The sequence below is a fragment of the Leuciscus leuciscus genome (genome assembly GCF_965113295.1).
Source record: "Leuciscus leuciscus genome assembly, chromosome: 5".
Lineage (NCBI taxonomy): Eukaryota > Metazoa > Chordata > Actinopteri > Cypriniformes > Leuciscidae > Leuciscus > Leuciscus leuciscus.
In genome coordinates, this window is record NC_138729.1 from 20,310,332 (window position 1) to 20,331,730 (window position 21,399).

General features: G+C 36.9%; 1 protein-coding gene and 1 long non-coding RNA gene across 8 annotated transcripts in view; one reads left to right on the top strand and one right to left on the bottom strand.

The window, feature by feature from the left end:
- mctp1a (multiple C2 domains, transmembrane 1a) overlaps positions 1 to 21,399 on the top strand; it is a 201,090-nt gene that overhangs the window by 36,599 nt on the left and 143,092 nt on the right. Inside the window, exon 1 of one of the 7 annotated variants that reach the window (XM_082170006.1) lies at positions 13,914 to 14,781. The exons of 5 other annotated variants lie outside the window; for them this stretch is intronic. In XM_082170006.1, coding sequence (XP_082026132.1) covers positions 14,740 to 14,781 — 42 coding nt within the window. In that variant the 5' untranslated portion in view covers positions 13,914 to 14,739. One more of the 7 variants, XM_082170007.1, reaches the window with a different exon arrangement.
- Positions 1 to 21,399, bottom strand: part of LOC309499039 — a 90,895-nt gene that overhangs the window by 1,791 nt on the left and 67,705 nt on the right. The window contains exon 3 of the long non-coding RNA XR_014206112.1: positions 109 to 4,739. This is a non-coding gene — a long non-coding RNA (uncharacterized lncRNA). The remainder of the gene's footprint in view (positions 1 to 108; positions 4,740 to 21,399) is intronic.

Sequence of the window (21,399 nt, forward strand, 5' to 3'; positions counted from 1 at the left end):
TCAAGAAATTTGTTGAGTAAATGAAGCTTGGGAAACCATTTTGAAAACAATGCTAGTTTTTGCAATTGCAATAAGTGCCTCTAGTGGTACTGAAACTATACACTTTACACTTTAATCCTTAAATGCAAACCTTGGGTCTTTAGTGACCCGGAACTTCATTCACCACCCTCCTTCTCATTTTTTTAAGTTAGACATCAACCTTCTAAGTATTCCTCAATCAATTCATTATAAACAATATAATAAAGAAAAAATGAATGGTTAATATGGCATTTTCACATTGTTTATTTTAACAGCGCATACATCGTCACACATTTTTCATGTGTTTTTGATGAGTGTGTGTATATACAGTATAATAATAATTCATTACATTTATATAGCGCTTTTCTCAGCACTCAAAGTGCTTTACATAGAAGAGGGAATCTCCTCAACCACCACCAATGTGCAGCATCCATCTGGATGATGCGACGGCAGCCATAGTGCGCCAGAACGCCCACCACACATCAGCTTATTGGTGGAGAGGAGACAGAGTGATGAAGCCAATCAGTATATGGGGATGATTAGGAGGCCACGATAGACAGAAGCCAATGGGCACATTTTTCAGGATGGTGCGGTTACACCTACTCTTTTTCGAAGGACATCCTGGGATTTTTAATGACCACAGAGAGTCAGGACCTCGGTTTAACGTCTCATCCGAAGGATGGTGTTTTTGACAGTATAGTGTCACCATCACTACTCTGGGGCGTTAGGACCCACACAGACCACAGGGTGAGCACCCCCTGCTGTCCTCAATAACACTTCCTCCAGAAACTACCTAGTTTCCCCAGGAGGTCTCCCATCCAGGTACTGACCAGGCTCAACCCTGCTCAGCTTCAGTGGGCAACCAGTCTTGGGCTACTGGGTGATATGGCTGCTGGCTGTATGTTCTGGGAAAAGCACTAATTTAGCTTTTCTAGGAAGTGCTTTACCCAGAAATATACATACCAAAAAATACACAGGAACTTCCCAGCATTCTTTTTCATAAACAAACACACCATAAACGTAATGACCGTAATTTCTCAATTTCCTAGTCTCAAGTAAACGTTCTCAGTCCCTTAAGTGCGTTTGAGCTGTATAACTCAATGAGCACATTCAGCACAGTTTTAATCAAATACAATTCATCACTGGTATGAAACTGAGAGAACATCTTTTACATCTTTGGAAAAAACTTGAAATGATACCTTGAAATCTGTAATTATTCCTCCTGTCTAATAATGTAAATATCTTGTTACTTTCGGGTACAATAGTTCCCTGTGGAACGCAAGATATTTTGAAGAATGTTTTTGGTGTTTTAGGCTGTATCAGTGCGTCTTTATATTGTATTAACAGTTACATAAACTTTTATTGTATCATTTATGCACCATTCCAAACCTATGGCTTTCTTTCCTCTGTGGAACACAAAAGAAAATATTTTGAGAAATGTCGTTTTTTACCATTCAAAGGAAGTAAAATCTATTTGGTTACAAACATTTTTGAAATATCCTCTTTTTTGTATAGCAGTAGAAAGAAAGTCATACAGGTTTGTAGCAACAGGCTTGTCTAAGACAGATAAAGAATAACTCTTGAGTTGGAGGACAAATGATTTCCAATTGAGAATCTTTTTTCTTTTTCTTTTTTTTTTTTTTTGAGTAATTTGACTTAAACTCTTCTTGAAAAATTGACCCTGACAGTTTGATTTACAAATGTTTAGCCAGAAAATGGCTTAGACAATGGCTCAGACCTGTTCAGAAGAAAATGCTAGAGTCTGTGCTGTAGGAGCCGCTCAGATCTATAAATACTGGCCTATTATGTGGTCGTGACTACTGGGAGAGGGAGGGATGCTATGATTAGGCTTGTTACGGTTGTGTTTCAGTCCGTGGCACAATCATCTCCGCTGTATGACTAATGGAAGTGTGAGGAAACTTTCTTCATGAAGCTGATCATGCACTAATAAGGGGGCGAAACACTTTTCCTTGGAGGCACTTACTAACTTTGCAAAGAGTAAAATGAGACTGAATCATTTTAAGTGCTTAAAGGAAGTCATTGTGTTTTCATTGTGGGGTGTTTAAATATCTGTGCTAGTAACTTAAACGTTGGAGGTTGAAGCCCTGTAAAGGATAGGGGAATTGTCCCTAGAAAATTTGTTTTGTAAGCCACTTTGAATGATGGTATCACTTTTAATTTATCCTAAAAAGCACATTGCTTTTTTTTGTTTTTTTGTTGAAAGCAGTAAACATGGCGTACTTGTGTACTAGCCATGTGCTTTCGTTTCCAGCCAAAAACGCAACAAAGCAGATGGTGTTTGCCATGTTTGCGCTCACACTCAGTCTTCCATTCTCCTTTGTGGGCAGCACAAGTAAAAAGCCCAGATAGAAACAAACAGCATGTGTCTCAGGCAGTGGTGTAGGTTTGGTTTTAAGACAATAAATCAATCAAACTGTAGATGTATTTGCCTGTTATATCATCAATTGTTAAAACAAGTCCAAATTTGATTTGTCAAGTTTGTCAGTTGCTTACAGTGACATGTATTTTTAACGAATGCACTTAAAAAAACTTCCGTTTTATACTATGATTATTGTTGGCTCTGTGACAAATTGCTTATTTTACTTTATTGTAAGTTGATTTTATTAATTGAAAATTGAAATATGAATAATTAATCATAACTTGTTATAATTAATTATTAATATTTGGATCAATTAATTAGATTCAATCAATTAATTAACTTGATGTAGCTAAGTGGCTTTTAAGTTCAACAGAGGTCACGCCTATTGGGAATTGGCTTGACCAACTGGAAAGGTGCAGTTTTCCAGAGGTTAAATTTCCTTTATTTGGAAGCTGACTAATGTTTAGCTGGATTGGGTGTTAATGTAAGAACTATTAAAAATGATTGAAATACTATGCTGCATAGATATCAACATATAATATCATACACAATCATTTAGCTCATCAAAAGGCAGATTTGTAGATATCAAACATAGGTGAGGTTACATTAATTGTTGGTTCTATCATAAAGCATGCATACAACCAAAATACAATACAAAAGATTATATACAAGACAATAAAAACCATACACACAACATCCTGGAAAGCATGTTTCTTCATAGAAGGTTTCCTATGAATGAATGTGGAAGAGTCCTTTTTATGGGCACTATGTGTGTTTAACTAGAGGAATGTGGAGTAAGAATTTTTTGGTCATAAATGACTTTTCATGCCTTGGCGCAGATGGCCTGTTTTGACTGTGTTCAGCGTCTTTGTGCACACAACGTGGATAAGCTGCTATAGTTAAACATGTCAGCTGTGTGGACACTAGCTTTGGATTGACAATATTAATACTTTTGTAATGATATGGAAATGTTTTAATGATATGGTTTCTTAAATTTAAAATCTATTAGTCTGTGCTCTTTTCTGTTGATGTGTGAACACTTCACTAAACATTTGTAGCGTGCCTGCCATCCAATAATCACAAAAAGCTTTGTGCTTGGTTACTTTTAATATGAAGCATTAAATTCAGATGATTTGATTACAAAATTTTAACTATAAATGTTGTTTTGGCGCTCTTTAAAATGGCGTGACAGATCACTGTAGTGGCTCAGTTAAAGTTGCAGTATGGCATCTCATCTCCTCTTTACTAGTTACAGCACGAAATAAACATGGGTGAACATCAAAAGGTATCTTGAAAGATACATTAACTTACCGAAATGAATCCTATCTTATGTAACCGCTCAATCAGTGTTTGGGAAAGACGTCAATAAAACAGCTTGTAGGCTATATATTGTTACTTAATGTTACATTTACCTCAAGAAAGCCATTCACTCATTAGTTAGCTAGAAAAAATAACTCAAGAAGAGCGTTTGCTAAATATATGTACGTATTATATATGCATTATATTTGAACTTAACCTGTTAGTTATGCCTTCATTATTTAATGTATGTCTGAATAAATCTGTCAGGAAACCAAGTTATTACAGTTTATTGTTATTTACATTTTTGTATTTCACCAACAAAATAATTATATTATTAACACTAGAACCGCCAGCGGGTAAAATTTACCCATGCACACGACTACTCTTTTGATATGGCTAAAAAAACATATTATGTCACTGTATTATGCCACTGCCTTCACAAAGTAATGTCTTGAAAATCATGAAATCGCGAGTCATGAAATCGCTGTCAGATGACCTATCAGATGCTGAGCCTACCCAGGATGCATCACTCAGTCCTGATATCTCCCTACCATCAGACTCACCATCACTCATGGCATTTAGTGCCTCTAATACCTGTTTGGCATCCATAAATCGACTTTTATCCATTGTGACTAAAACCGATTACCTCTATCTTAGTGGGTAAAAATGGGTCAATTTTACCCTGTGGCAGTTCTAGTGTTAAAGTCCCCCTGTGGTGAAAATAAAGCTTTTAATGTTGTTTATACGTCTATGTGGTGTTTTAATGTTTAAGACAAACCATGTGCAAATGCATAAGTCAAAACTATACGATCCTTAAACTGCAGTGAACCAAAGACAATCTCAAAAACGCGGTTTGAAATCGCTGGTGTTTCTGGCGTCACAAACTACCTTGTAACCAATCAGGACAACGTGTGATCGACAATGAGTGGATCTCTGAGCTGGTGTGAGTGAGTGGAGGCGGGGATAATTTACATATTCATAGAACCGCATATACTAAATGAGGCAAGTGTGTAGAGTTACATTCAAGCTATTTTGAGGCAAGCTATTCAAGGAAAGAACGTTTAAATATGTCATTTTGGTGATCAAAGATGAGTTTTAAGGGATAGAATTATTGACTGCAGGGGGACTTTAAAAAGTTGTTATAAAACGGCCTTATGTGCAATTTAAATGTTTGTACAACTCATTTTCAGCTGTTTGAGTGTTGACTTAAATAAGTTTGAATAATTAAGTGATTATTAATTTACTATTTGTTTTAGTTTGTCAGCCAAGTGCATCCTGAATTTTCAGTTTCAGCCCAGGATTTTCATTTGGGTGCATTCCTAATTATTTTCATGATTTTTATTTATTTATAACACATAGCAGGTTATTTGCCACTAGTCCAGATATGAATCGGTAGGAACACATTTTTTGTTTGATGTTGATGAACTTGAGCCTTGATGGAACTGGTACGTGAGACAGAAAAGATTGTGAAGTAGGTCTATGCAGAGTCTGTGCTGAGTCTAATGCAACTGCAAATTATCTCTGTGTTCATGCTGATATTTACAGTGATCCTCTCAGGATATTGTTTGCAGAAGTGGAGGTTGCACAGAAGACAGATGATACTTGTTTTGCCACTTTCATTAGTTTAACCTCGAGAGAGAGAGTGCAGGCGCAGTCATTTGAATGCTCACTTACTGCCCACTAAAGACACACTCACACACACACACACACACACACACACACACACACACACACACACACACACACACACACACACACACACACACACACACACACACACACACACACACACACACACACACACACACACACACACACACACACACAGCGCTGCAGGCTTCATGCTGGCATTATGTATGATATCTGATGCTTCACTCAATCAGCTAGACACTCTCTTGTTCCTCACCTTAACTCATTAAAGCCAGGGGGCAACTAAAGTTGTCAAATGCTGTCTTTTCCAATCTGTAACTAAATGTTTTTAAAAACTGACATACAAGTAGACAAGCTTACAGTAAGAGGAGCTTTTGACCCCTTACTGGATAGATTGTGTCATATCTAATTCATGATGGATGTTAATACAGAATTGCAGCTGGCAAATTTAGAGCGCAGTGGGGAAACCCCTCTATAATATCTTCATTATTATCGTTACATTAGTCTCAGAGGTCTATGCTCACCGTTCAGCAAAACTGGTGTATTAAAATCATCTTTATGTGAAAAATAAATTAAAATTGACAAAATAACTACAGTCTGCACAGTACGTTCATATGAAGGATAAGTGCAATAATTTGTGCAAAAACAACCACAATAGTTATTTTCAAAACCTAGTGAGCTTTTTCAGGCTACTTTTTAGACAGTATCATGGCCAACATAGAACCACTTAGTAGTATGTACCACTTGGTTGTATTTAGTTTGCTATAACCAAAGTAAAGGTACATTTACAACAAAATATCTGAGTTACTTTTTCAAATATGTAATGCAAGTTATTTTGTTTTCCCATTTACAGAAATCGGGTGTAACATGATGGCTATTGTAATTCTAGACTAAATTGTATATTGTAGTTCTAGACTAAAGTACTAGACTTGGTTTGCAGTGTGTGTGTGTGTGTGTGTGTGTGTGTGTGTTCACTACTCACTGCTCCTTATGTGTGCACTAACTTCAATGGGTTAAATGCAGAGGACGAATATATGCAGGTTATAAAGCATTTTAGGTTTCTTCTCATCATTTAAGCACGTTATCACTTTACACAAAATATTTACAGATGACTGTACTATATGGGTCATTCTACAGAATTGGTGCAAACTTCTGTCTCACAACCAAAAAACACATTTAAAAGCATTTAAGTATCCAAATCTTAGATGTTTACTAAGATCCTTCTATTAGCTATTGAATCCAACAATAATATTTAAAATATCAGTAAACTTAATATATATAAAATCATCATTTATTGGGTACTTTCAATTGGGAGGTGGCTGTCCCAAACCCTAACCCCTAAATTTAAAATGTTGAAAATGATATTGAAATCATTTTTTCCATTTTTTCCATTGTTGTTTTTAAACATATCTTTAAATTATATTTTATTTGTAAATCATGAAACTTTATGTAAAAATAATCAAATTTAGTTTTTGTGTGTGTACAACTGTTCAGAACTGTGTTAGGTGCGGGTTATCATCTTTGAGCTATAGGCTCAAAAGTATCTAGAATTGTCACTGAAACCGTCACGACCAAAACATGTCATCATTGTATTGGTAGTGACAAAAGGCATACTTTATTTGGAAGAAATAAACAAAAAGTTTGTACAGTTATGCAAATCATTAATATTTTAGTATGTTTTAGTAGTGTTTTAGTATGTTTGATAAAATTCTGTAATGTGATATCATCGCTACCAAAACATTACCGTCACTACCAAAAATGTGCAGTCATAGCTGAAACATGGGATGTTTTGTCAAAAATAAAGTATATTGAACTATCAACTAAGATGTTATTATAGTGTTTGGTTTGTCCTTAACTTTGAAACCAGTGATAAACTTTATGCCTTTTAAAAAAGTAATCTCATAAATTACACTTGAAATAGTGTTAAAATTGTAATTGTTATACCTGTGAAAACTTTTTAATAAAATAGCAAAACATATATTTACAAGGTAGATGTAAACAAAACCTTAATAGTTCAATATAAGCCTTCTTTTTGAATGATTTATTATTGTTTTGGTAGTGACAAATTAGGGGAGAGGAAAAATATTTCAAAACTTTCTGAAAATGCAATATGAGATTTAACTGTAAAATTAAATGTGTACCTTGGATATTATACAATTTGCATACATACAAAATGTGGAAAAAGACAAAAAAGAAATTTGACGTTTGAACCTATTCTGTAGAATGGCCCTTATACAAAATATAATAATGAAAATAAGGCTGGATGAACCATTTATGTTAAATGTTAAAAAAATGAAAAACAGAATTTTGAAATGGAATGTGTGTAAGAACCCGAAATGAGGTCTTTTTGATTCAGTTGACTTAATATATGTTGATTTTTAGGTTTGGCAACAGAGAAATGTATACACTCACTGCACTGCTTAACTCTCTAACCTGTGCTAAAGTCGGCTTGAAACAGAAGTTGCAATAGTCTTTACTTCTCTATTGTAACATATCTAAGTGAATCAGCTTGTTGAACAAGAACAAATATAAGGCTTCATTTTGTCCATTGGTAATTGATTGGATTTGTGGATTGTTGTCATTTGTTACTGGTGTGATCTCATGTGAGTAACATGTTGTCCTGGCCTCACACCATCAGAGAAGAGAACAGAAGAGATGTCACAAGGGCAAATTAATAAAAAAAAATAATGACGTGCATGGACAATTTATAATAAATACTGCAATATTGCATAAAAAAATAAGAATTGGCAATAGTAATTTCATTGTGACTTTAAAAAAATGATAAAAGAGCATCCCTTTTTTTAGCATTACATCTGACACATCCATTAAGATCCATCAGATCAGCAGGTAAAGGATTGAAGGCTCTGAGAACATGGTGTGCATGGTGTGCGAGTTCTCATCCACAATGAATGAAGCAGGCGTTATCTCTGAACACTCTGATATCATCATGTACCCGCAGGAGGTGGACCACAGGAAGTGCTACTGCATTCGGTCCTTGTAGGAAACTAAAAACTGGTACTAGTCTCAGTGTCGCGATATGTTGCCAAAGAGTACTCACAAAGACCAAATAACAAGAGAACAGTCTTAAATAACTCAGGGAGAAACAGGCTTCCAACACATCACCAACATGACATTCAGACAGGACAAAGAACTCAAGAAACATGGGACTAGAAATACTAAACCAAACGAGGACTTATGTACTAATTAACAAGGGACAGGTGAATGAGATGAATCAAAGAAACACATGGGAAAACTGGGTCAACTGAAAATGAGCAAACAGAAGGTGAACACAAAGACAAAACAACACTCAGGTTGTCATTAAGTTGTTTTGTTATTATTAAGTGCTAAACATTGTTCTCAATAAGATTATGATGAGCTCTGATGCTGAACTAGAAACAGTAAATATATCTTAAGGAGAAAAGGTATTTGCTGCTGTGAATTTTGGTATTGTGGCAATGCTTTGGTGAATTAGTAATTTCTCGCTAGAAATGACATCAAATGTGGGAAAATGATGGTCAAAAACATACTTTTACACACAAAAATGTTCCACCAAACACAACTTTCAGATGCCACATTTACTTTTTTTAGCGGAATGAAAAGCAGTGAAGGATACATGCCTTTAAAAATCGATCAAACGAAGGCATCTAAGGAGAAAGAAAGTGAAGCTAAGTTAACACTGTATTTGGACGTGCCTTAAAGCCTTCCTACCTTGAAATGCATTCTCCAAAGGCATGATTTTTAAGCTTTCGGACGCAGACATTGTGTGAGTGTTTGTTTTAATGGGTTCGATTTTTTTTGCAGTTATATGCTTGAACTGATTTGCACAAATGCACTGGTTTTGTAGATGAATTGTGCACTCCTTCCTGCTGTGAAATTCCAGACAAGCACTGACTGATGTGTTGGTGTGGGTGTGCATATGAATGTCTAAGACATTTCTGCTCATAAAGAAGTAGGATGTTCTACTTGTGTGTGCTTGTATATGCTGCAGTACACTGTTCACATAATGTATACACCATACTAAAGGAATAGCCTATTCTGGGTTAAATACAGCTTAAGCTCAATTGACATCATCTGTGGCATGCTGTTGATTACCACAGAAAAATATTTCAGTTCATCCATCTGTTTCGTCATGTATGCACTTACATTGGGAAGTCTATGAGGTGAATGTATAGCACAGTGAACATTCTAATCTTTTTCCTGATATTAAGAAAACCTTTAGAAAATTTACCAGGAGGGCTTGAATCTATCTGTAAACATATTCATAACTAACTTACATTTTTGGTAAATTGATGGGAAATTCATATGAATTTATACAATCCCATTCGTATGTTTTCGTACAATGCTTACGCCCCACTAAGGGTTGGGTTTAGGGGCGGACCAGCACTCACATTTTGTAACTTTCAATACCACGATAAAAGCTTTTGCAATTATCGTGATATGAACATTTCATACTGTCAAATGCCTATTATGTGTGTATGTCGATTGTTGTTTAGATGTAAATTAAAGCTTAAAGTCTAATTCATGTTCATCACTTAGTATACATATGAACATTTTGTTCTTTTTTTGTAGTTTTTATCTAACTGTGAATATTCCTATTTTTATTTTATATTTTCAACAAACCTCAATATAAAAAAAAAAATGTATATGTCTTTGCACCTTATGTGTCTCTGAAAAATGTCAGATGAAACTGAAGGAACTGACAAGATGTCACGCTGCATCAGTGAAAATAAGGCTCATTTCATTCCCTATAAAAGACGTGTGTATGTAATGTACTGTTGCAGCGGTTTCAACGAAACCTGGCCCCAGAATACTCCAATTAAAAATCATCACAATAAGAAGTATGACCTAGAATTTCATGACATCCTCTCTTTTGTCTCTTTGACCTTCTGTCTATCTCTCTCTTTCTCTGCCAATCATTGCACAGTTTCCTTGTTTCATTGGCTGTGCTCCCAGGCAATTACTGTGTATGGCCTGTGCCTTTGGACTTTGTACATTTACATTTTATTTCAAATGTCGTGACCAGTCTCAGCTAGACCAGTGCAGCACACGTAGCAAGTTTTTAAAAAAAATAGATATAATAGATATAGTATAGTAAGTGTTAGTATTATTGAGTCAAATGTTGGCGGAAGAGATACGTCTTTAGTAGATTCTTGAAGATGGCTAAAGGCTCAGCAGCTCGGGTTGAGATAGGCAGGTCACTCCACCAGCTTGGAACAGTCAAGGTAAAGGTCCGTGAAAGTGATTTTGTGCCTCTTTGGGATGATACCACAAGGCACCGTTCACTTGCATGGTTCACTTTGTCCCATCACATAAGGTGCTAATGTTTCAGCGAACCATTCAGTGCACCCTACAGACTGACCTATCAGCTGTTAGGATAAGTTTAGTGCAGGGGCATTCAATTAAAGCTCCAAGAGGTCCCAGGGGAACTGCAGCCTCTACGTTTTCTATCCAACAAAGTCTGGACAATCCTAGACAGTTCTGTCCCTTTGCCGCTTGCTTCCACAGTGGCTTTCCACTGTCATGGCAAGCAGTGTTCCTCTTGATTTCTGTCTCAAATATGTGTGTTTATTATAACTACATTTGTTTATATAATTGGTCACCTCTGGTTTAGTGTTAGTTGAGCACTTAAACAGCCAGTCAGTTAGCCCTCGTGGAAATAAGTTTACTTGGTAACATTTTACAATAAGTTCCCATTTGTTAACACTAGTTAATTAATTAACTAACAATGAGCATTAAATAAGAGTATTACAGTTACAATATTTATTGTTCTTTGTTCAAATAAAAATATAGTTGTTCATTAGCTCAGGTACATTAAATAACATTAACAGGTACAGCTCCTGATTTTATTAATGCAGTATTTGTAGTTAACTAATGGTAACAAATGGAACGTTATTTAACTTTCTTTTTTTCTTTTTTTAACTGATATTAAATGGTCTAAACTATCCTGTTTTGGTTTGCAGAGGTTTGTCAGTATTTGTCTAATGAAGACTTTCCTTATGACATATACATGGAAATGTTTAATTAGCATTTAAACAAGCTATTCATGAAAGGTAGATGGTTCAAACAACAATAACACACAGGAATCGTTTTACCTGTTTTTCAAGCTGGGTTTTGATGCACATCAAACAGTGAGCTGGTGAGTGATGTCTTGCCTGTGTCAGTGCCAAAGTTGCCTGTGTTCCTCATTACAGGATGTTTCCTTCTGTTCTTCCTGACTTAATGAGATATATAGGAAAAGCTATACACATGGTCTCTCCTTCAGAAAGGTCTATGAGATTGTACATCTCTCTATTTGACTCTAAAAGCATCTGCTGCTTGTTATAATAGAGGAGAGCAGCACTGACATTTGGAGATTCAGAGAGGACACTTGAGTTCCACATGATGAAAAATTGATTACTTTATGTAAGAGTACTTGAGTGGAGATGGGCTCTCTGAGAATCTCTGTTCTTGTGATGTGGCACTGGGGTCAGAGGGGATCCTCAATCAAAAGACGGAAGAAGCTTCACTCGTAATTTGAACTATACTAGACTGTGCACCACTAGCTTGCAGTAAAAATCCTATGATTGCTACATAACAAAAGCTATTGATTAGTCATTTTAGTGATGACTGATGGTCATTCAAAAGACTAAAAACACTAGCCTATGTGTTCTGAAATACTGAATTATACATAATTCAGAGCTGTGTTTGCACTGACGTCTCATTGATTTATTAGAAATAATATTAACTTTTAGTTTGCATCCATCAAATTAAAGTCATATGAGGTACTTCAAAGAATACCATGGTGCTACTTACATAATTGCCATATATTCATATGTGTTGGAGTTTGTTGAATGCCATGATTTGTCAGTGGAATACATTTGACCTAAAATAACTTGAGATGTCCAACTATGTCTGTGTTCACTGACACTATTTACCAAACCACCTCCATTTCATCAAAGTGCAGTTGCTTTATTTCTCTCTCATCCCATCCTCTGCAGCCAATGCGAGTCATAGGTGTGGGTTTTTCCATGCACCAGGGCTGACCCATTTTCATGATGTGGGAGACCCACAATCTCTCTGTGGAGGCATTTCTACAGGAATCCATTTGCTCAAGAACACCTGGGCAGAGGATCGGAGAGATTAATTGTGATTAATGGCTTCTTACAGATCCTGCACACAGTCACAGCCCATAAAAGTTGTAATTATGGTGGCATTAGTTTAGCGAGGCTTCAATGAGTAGATGCAGATTGTGGGATTAGCACTATTGATCAGGTCATTAAATAGCTGTAATTATGTGCATTTCAAGCTAAATCGTTAGCTCAAAAATAAACAAAGTGCCATATAATATAGATAATTTTTATATGTTTAGGTATGTGCTGGTGTGGTGGGAACTAAAAAAATAGCCGTCACATTAATTAATTTCATTCTGTATCACTGTTCAAATGGAAACTTAAGGAAAAGGAAAACGTGTCATTATTTAAAAAAAAAAAAAAAAAAAAAAAAAAAAGTATTATCAAAAGTAGGGTGCACACCTAACCATATGATATTTTAATTTATCCTTAAATATTAGGATCATGCTTGATTTCCAAGTATTGGACACGATGTTAGTTTCAATGTATGTGTTTTTTATTGTTTTAAAGTTGACATGATAAAGTATATCCATTATCTTTGTAGTAGCTGTTAGCTTAGTGTCATATATGGAGCAATAGAAGCTAACACCATGTTTGTGTATAACGTTTCACAAACGTGAAATGATGGCATGTAAACAGTCAACAGTGGTGGGCCTAGGACAGAACTTTGAGGGACACCATAAAATCATCATACCGTTGTTTTGAGTTTTCGTACATTTTTAAATGACTCATTTTAAATAACTGAATTAATCTTTCACTGAATTGAACAATAAACTTGTCAGAACAGCATCTATCTTTTTCAAAAGGGACAAACTGCTGCTCCAACATTTGTGCAGATAGAAGCGATAACAGTCTGCCTGCATGGTTCAGCTTGAATTATTTTCAGTGGAAATTCAATTAACCATTTTGGCTCAGTTTTGGTACTTCTTTGAGCCAGTCATTATGCACCTGCATAGAGCACATTAGTTATTTCCACAAATAGTATGTATGGGATAATTTATTTCAGTGGTGTTTTGGAGCAGAGAGCATGTTACTGGATAAAAGCATGGAGGATGTAGTGGAGAGTAATGTTAGCCCAAGTGAGTAATGGGGAGAGCGAGTGAGTAAAATTGGACTAGAAATTGATCTAGGACTACAACTAGTAAAAGCCTTGGTGATTTGTTCTCCCAAAAGTGAAAATAAATGATGACAGAATTTTTAGGTGAACTATCCTTTTAATGTATATATAATGTGTATATATATAATGCGTATATATTTTTCCAAATATGCATGCTGTTTTTTTCCTGGGAACACTAAAGAGAATTTTTGACGAATCTTTAAAAAGAGTTTGCTACATCTATATGATAGATTTGTGACTGGATAAGACTGATCATTTTCTCCTCAGCTAAAGTGCTTAAATCTTACATGTGTACACCTTCAGATACAAAGGTGGTTTTGATGTCATTTGATGTCATGATATGAATGAGTATAACATGCCTGTTTAAAATTGTTTAATGAATAATGAAATTTGAGAGCTGCAGCAAATATATTAATAACAACGTGGACTGTTCCAAAAATGCTTGAAGACTTGGGATATGGAGCACAACACAATGGACTAGGCTGGCTTGATAGGCATGATCAGTGTCACAGTGTGTCATATCTGGTTGTCTTTATTGGTAAAAAAATCATACAGATTTGGAAAGACATGAAAGTGAGTAAATATTGACGGAATTGTCAAATTTGGGTGAACTATCCCTTCAAAAGAGAGAAAATGTCTGGTGAAAATGTGCTGTTTTAAGAGATGAAGAAACAATGTACTGTCAATGGAGGTGTTCAAGGAAAAAGAAAGAGTGATAAGGGCTGAGAGAGGACAGGAGTGGTAAAATGGTGACAGTTGTCCTCTGAGACACTGCAGAGTGGCTTTCTGACCCTTAAATGCTCTACAGCAGCTCATTAAACTTCATCCCTAGAGCCCTGAAAAATGCCACTTTACACTTTGTGTGTGCGCTTAAGAATTTACAATACAGTATCCTGAAGTCCGTATTTTTCTATATCAAAACCAGCAGCTCATGAGATAATGTGAGTGTGTGTACCTTGCCATTGAGAGATATTTGAGAAGTTCAGCAGAAAACCTCCCTGTTTCTTCTGACAGCTAGTTGCTACGTGCACTGGATGCATATGTGTGTGTGCGTGTGTGAGGCGGGCTCCCGCTCATATAGGGCAGCAAACCAGAGGCAGACTCAGCAGTGGCAGTGGCAGCAGTGAAGAGGGTAGAGTGTGTGGACACTTCATCTCTGTGACTGGATGTTTGGACTCTCTCTTTCCTCGGAGGGACAAAGACTGTCTGTATGTATCCTCTCTTAGATCCTATCTTGTAGCCTTCCTTTCAGCTTAGCCTCTAATGAATGTACTGCAGATGGAGTCCTCTGTGGCACATGTGTGGCATGGAGCCTTTGTGAATAGGGACCTTAATCTCCTGTTAAAGTTGGTGTGTTCATCTGCGTGATGGGATCGAAAAGTCAGGCTCAGGTAAAAGAGATGCTCTGTCATATTTTTTTCATTTGAAACATTTTTGATAGATGTGATTCGGTTGTGAAAATGTTTTAATGTGTTGTTTGCTCTAGGGACTGTGTTTATTTTTGGGACAGTGTTTGGTTTCTAAGAACGTGTTCTGGGAACTTGAGAGGGATGTTGTGGATGGCACAAGGAGTGCTGTAAGGGAAGAGAGAAAAGAGGGATGAGGTGTGGAGAAGGAGAGAAAGAAATGGCAGGGAGACCAGGGGGGTTTCCTGCTGTTTGTTTTTTCTATTTCTTTCGCAGAGACAGCTGTCGCGTTTGTTTGTTTTTCACCCTGACAGCTGATTGCTGGAGGACAACAGCAGTTTCAGGTTGCAGGCTGTGAAAATCCCATCGAGAAGTGTTTCCACGAGCCTACAGAGTGTGATGTAAATGATAGTGGAGGAAACACCCCAATCTGCAGGATGTGTTCCGTGTTTGATGGTGAATGTCTAGGTGTTCTGATGAAACTCATACCTGATGTGGTTTTCATTTCATTTCCCTGGGCTGTTTCTGATCGTTTCTCCACAAACCATAAGCAAATAAACACATGAAAGTGTACATGAAAATATGCAAAGATGTGAGATACTGAAAAATTGTTCCATTGCTAAAGTGCAGTAGGAGTCATATTTCATATTGCATGCTGTGGAAAGTTTGAGTTTAAATAATTTATTGGTTTTGCAAACAAATCAGGAATATGCACACCAGGAACAAAGTGTTTTATGCAATGAGAAGGGATAAATGTACCGTTTATTGGTTTTTGCTCTTTTCTTCGAAAGGTTTGGCAAAAAGCTTTGAAATCTATCTATCTATCTATCTATCTATCTATCTATCTATCTATCTATCTATCTATCTATCTATCTATCTATCTATCTATCTATCTATCTATCTATCTATCTATCTATCTATCTATCTATCTATCTATCTATCTATCTATCTATCTATCTATCTATCTGTCTGTCTGTCTGATAAAGTAAAACCAACTATTTGAACGATCTAAGCGCATGGTCTAAAGCGCACGGCGCAAGTGCACTTAGGTCGTGTCCGAATCCAATTTTGCTAGTTTAATGACGGGAAAAATAGTCAGCGTGGTCTAAAAGGGTTGTCCCTATTCTCTTAATGATAAATGGTGTGTTTTGGGCGCAAACCAAACAGAGTCTCATCAGTGGGCTGTGGACCCGCATATTACTAACGCGCTCTTTAAATAACAAAAAAAAAAAATTGACTTTAAGACCAGGTGTCAGTTGGTCAATGGCGCAGTCTATTTCAGTTGCCTCAAAATAGCGACACGCCAACAATGCGCCTGAACACCTCGTTTTCAGACCAGCAAGCCCATGGGTGCACAAATGGGTGCAAATGCAAACATTCAAACAATGTGGCGAAGGACGTGAAAAAGATAACTGCGTCGGGGTGAAACTAGTCAAAAACACTTGCGCCTGGCGCCGCTTTGCACCGGGTGTATGATAGGGCCTACTGTTACAGATTTGTTCATTGTGCAAAAGTACATAAAATTGTCTTTAAATTCAATTATTGGCATTTATTATTATTATCTGTCTAATTTGACTAGCTTCTATCAAGTGCCAGAAGACTGCCGCAAAATACAGTAGAGATTTAGACTCGTGGCATTTGTCATTGCAAAGGAAAAGGAAAGCATTTTCTCCTCCCTTTTAAAAGTGTATTAGTCTATTTATTTTGCTATCCTAACTATGCATAATTTGTTGCATTGTATTATTTGCATTAAACATTGTTTTCTCCTTGCTTTCTGCAACCCAATCAGAACAGATCCACTTGTTGAGAACCACTGGCCTATTTAATGTAGAAATGCTGACATTTGCAAAACAATCTTAATCACCAGAAAGAAAGTCTCTGGTGAATTGAAAATCCAGTCTGTCATTTCTACAGTATTTATGAAGCATTATTGATTATGCTGTATGAAGAGGGATACAAATTGGCAGAGATGGCAAAAGCATTCCTGCTGCTCAGAATAGTGGAAGACAGAAAAGAATGCTAATGTGAGTGCGATACTCTCATTATAAATGAATGAATTTGCTAATAGGAGCATTCTCATAGAGAATGAGTCAGATAACTTGATTTGGCATTGAAATGATTAATTCATGTGTTTGATATACAGCTACTGGATTGGCCCTATCTCACCTCCTTCACAGTCTATCTCTCTTTCGTCTGTCTTTTCCTCAGATCTTCTTCTTATAGGCTATACACTGAAAAGCTTCATTCTGACAATTTGTTTTTAATTTGTACCTGCTCTGATCAACAAATTATTCTGAAGACATGTTATTCTGCGATTAGTCCACTAATTTGATTGGTTGAGTGGCATTCCAAAAGTTCCAACAGCACTGGAACATTTCACTGTTTGTATCACTCCTCTTGTCTATGTTCCAGTTCAACGGTTTGCAGCTTTGTAACTTTTTTTTTTGCTGCCGCAGCAAAAATAAACAAGATATCTGACAATATTGTTTCTAAAAGGTCAGTTACTTGATTATAACTTCTTGTTTTTGGAACTGCGGTATAAAAACAATATCACACTTGAGTGATAATAACATTTATTGAGGTAAAATCCTGAAGTCTTTATAATGGCTTCTTGCGTTTATTTTGTGTGGCAAGATGGAAGCGCAGTGCGAAAAGACAGGAGAGCAGTGAAAAAGTTGTAATGATTTTTCTCACGTAGAGCAGCACGCAGCAGCCAATCAGACGAGAGTCTGCTGTGATTACTGTGAGTCTGATGATTGCTGTGGGGGTGGAAAGTTTTGCCATTGGCCAACAGACTTCAGCTGATTGTAGAGTATCCCATAGGAAAGAAAATAATCACTAATGAGATCTCTTTAAAGGGATATCCATATTACCATATCCCAATGGTAATCCATATGACCCCAGTTCAATCACAAATGTTCAAATGATCTATCCAATCAGCATGAGGGGAGGCCTATATGTATGACTCACCTACGTTCCTCGACAGTTTTCTGCATCCCTCCCCCTCCCTGACTCCTCACTTTCGGCTGGTTCATACCCCAGCCAGGGATATGGTTGAAGTAATCTGGGTTCGGGCAAAAATTCAGAGCTCTGATCCCTCCTCTCCGACAGCACACATCAATGTTGATGACCAAAATGTTATTCTCTTCACATTTTTTAATTGTTTTTCATCATTTTATTTCTCTATACTTATTGTATGTCTGCAACGATTCTTTAATGAAACATACTTGAAAAACCCTACAAGCCTCCTCAGCAAGAAAAGCAAACTCTGAGTAACAGTTTTCCTCTGGAATGTCCTGCACAGGTGAGATAATGCAGATGAGAAATAAAAGCTTACATATCTCCAGATTCATGCTGCTTTTGTTGTCATTGGTGCCTCAAAAAGCATAAAAGGCTCATCCGCTTATGGGTGACACTTTGTTTCAGGAGTCTCAGAGCAGTTTGCAATTTTTTTAACCCTGTATGTGAACACTAGACTGAGTAAACCCAGCCTGATCTTCCGGCGATTTGATTTCGCCCTACAGCTCAGGTTGGAAACCTGCACATTTATCTCTGCTGCTTCCTTTACAAATTTGCGGGACCCAATCACAAACTGGCTTATCCACCTGGCGCGCTATTGGCGGGTTTAATCCAGTCCAATTCCAGAGCCGTTACAGCTCTGTCCAATTCCTTTTAACCTCTTGACGATGCTCAGTAGCTTCTTTTTAGCAAACAAATCACTCGAGTGGGTGTAAATACCACTAACTTTCCTTCTTTTTTTTTTGCATAACCTGCAAAAATCGCTCGATTCCATAGCGGGCTTCTGCAAACTGCTGATCAACACATAGTGTCATTAAATGCATGCTGTCGTGTTTTATTTTCCTGTGAGGAGGGAGAAGCAAGGTGGGATCTGGCGGGAAGTCAGATTTTGACACCATATCAGTCCATTATTTAAGCACTTCAAATGATCCCAGTCAGTCTCAGTGACAGGCACGACTGGCTTTAAAGGTAGGGCAATTTTAGAGAGGCTAGCAATAGCAAACTAGCGTTGAAAGCATAAGATCCCACCCTCCCTTCAGAGTACTCTAAATTAGAGACAGCGTTAAATTACCTCATGTCTCCAAGCACATAACATTACAATAATAATGAATGTAAACAATTTACAGAGCTCAGAACTGTAGCACCTGACTGCTGCAGATTCATTTCGCTGTTGATAGTGTTGACAGAAAAACATTTGGTTCAGGAGGAACTTAAAAGGTGGCTGCTTGTTTGTTTGTGGCGCTCTGTGACTGTCTGTCTACAACTCTGCATAGCCGGAGTGGGTGCACTAAGTTATGGAAATACATATTTTCCATACAGTCAGTCAGGTAGGACATCATTTAGCAATGATTGGACGAAAATGTTTTGGTCTTGAGACTTCCACAGAAGATGTACATGTTTTAATATTTAGATATCCGGATCTGATGAGAGTTTCAACCAGTATAACAGAAAGTGTTTATTAAAAAATTGCCTACCCTACCTTTAATGAGTTATTTCACCCAAAATGTTTAATTCTGTCATCAATTACTCACCCTCATGTCGTTCCAAAACTGGAGTGGTTCGTTGCATTTAGTATTGTCATTGCATTCAGCATTTCAGCATGTATTCATTTAGCAAATGTCCAAAGCATTAAATCTTAATAGAACTAATCAGCTTGTTGACTAGGTGCAACCCAATGTATGTAGTATGTGTAAATGTGTGTGCTGTGTCATACATGAAGGTGTCAAAGGTTCGACTTCAGTCTTTTTTGTGTTTTTTTTTTTTGTCATGACACTTTTATGTCAAATACACAAGTCTAAAAATTCACACAACTAGTCGCTATCACACTGGAAGCCCTGTCTCTCTCTTTCTGTCTATCTGTTCTCATTTCTTCTGCCTCAATCTCTCTGTTTCACCTGTCTTGGTTAAACAGATTCACCTGTCACCCTGGAAGCCTTTGTCCCTTGTTGCCTGCATACATCTGTCCTTCTATCTCTCATACATTCCTGCCTCACCTGTCAAAATGTAATTTAGCCAGGTTACTATTTCTGTTCACTATTTTGACTGTGACCTTTCCCTTTTCTATGATATTTTAACTGACACCCATGGATTTAAACAATTATGCCACTTTTGCATATGATATTTCAGCACAAAATCCTAAGCCGTGAATACTCAGTACACATATTTTCTTGATCTTCCACACATCCCCCTCTCTAACACATTTCCTTTCTCACACCTTTCTCTATATCACTCTCTCTGTGTATTCATGTGCACAATGTGTGTCAGACACAGGCGTGTTTCTCCCGTGGAGCTGTGTTGGCCTGTGGGATGGATTATAGCCTGTCATGGTGCTTCCCTGCTGCTCTGCTTTATTCCGGGTCACTGCGACCTTCCATACCTGTAGTTTCCTTCTCAGACTCAGCATCCTGATCTGATTGATTTTAATGCTCGGATGTTGTGTTACGTGAATCTTTCTTCTTTACATTGTGCACTGACTAAAACTACCATTAAACACTCAGTCTAGAGAGCATTTTTTTTATTTAGGAAATTAGTGCGTTAACGGCCAGACAAACCTGAATAGTCGTATCTATGATTTTTTTATTAGCATTTTAGCAGATGTGTTTATCCAGAGTGATTTGAAATATGGCTGCGATATAATATTTCACTATTGTGCCGTGGCTCGCTATGTTTTAGTGTCTCACAGCGCTTGTAAGACACTGTGTCACATTCAATAGTAGAGGCAGGTTGATGGTAGTAGCAGCTCAGCGGAGTTTAAGAACTCATTGTGCAGCTTTAAAGTTGGCATGAAACGTAAGTTGCAATGTTTATCTGAGTCAAACTGCTTGAATGAAAGGAAATAAAGGAAATACAACTTTTTTTTATTCATTGATAATTGATTGGATCATTAGATCATTGTCATTTGCTAATAGCTCTGGTCTCATGTGAGTGACAAGATGCTGGAACCCCTTGCGCCAATGCACATGTAATCAGAGGAAGAGATGGAGGGGGAGAGAAGTCAATGTTTTTGGTTAAAGATTATAAAGGCACATGAATAATGTGCATGGATAAATCACTTATAAAAAAAAACACTGCAATAATCTAAAAAAAAATAAGATGCCGACTTTCATGGCAATTTTAAAGACTGTCACATGACACTTGGTAATGCAAACATCACTGGTGTCATTTTATTTATTTATTTTATTTCATATTAATATAATATGCTATCCCGATGTAATGTGGTTCTTATATATATTTATGATATATTTCTCATTATACTGTATATAATTAAATATATTTAAAAAACGTTATTTTAGGTGATAGGTAAGTCATTTCTGACTTTATGTTGCAGTGCAGTGTAAGAGTCAGATCCTGCCTGAGCAAAGATATTTCTTACCCGCTATCCCAGTTTTCCCAGCAGAGATT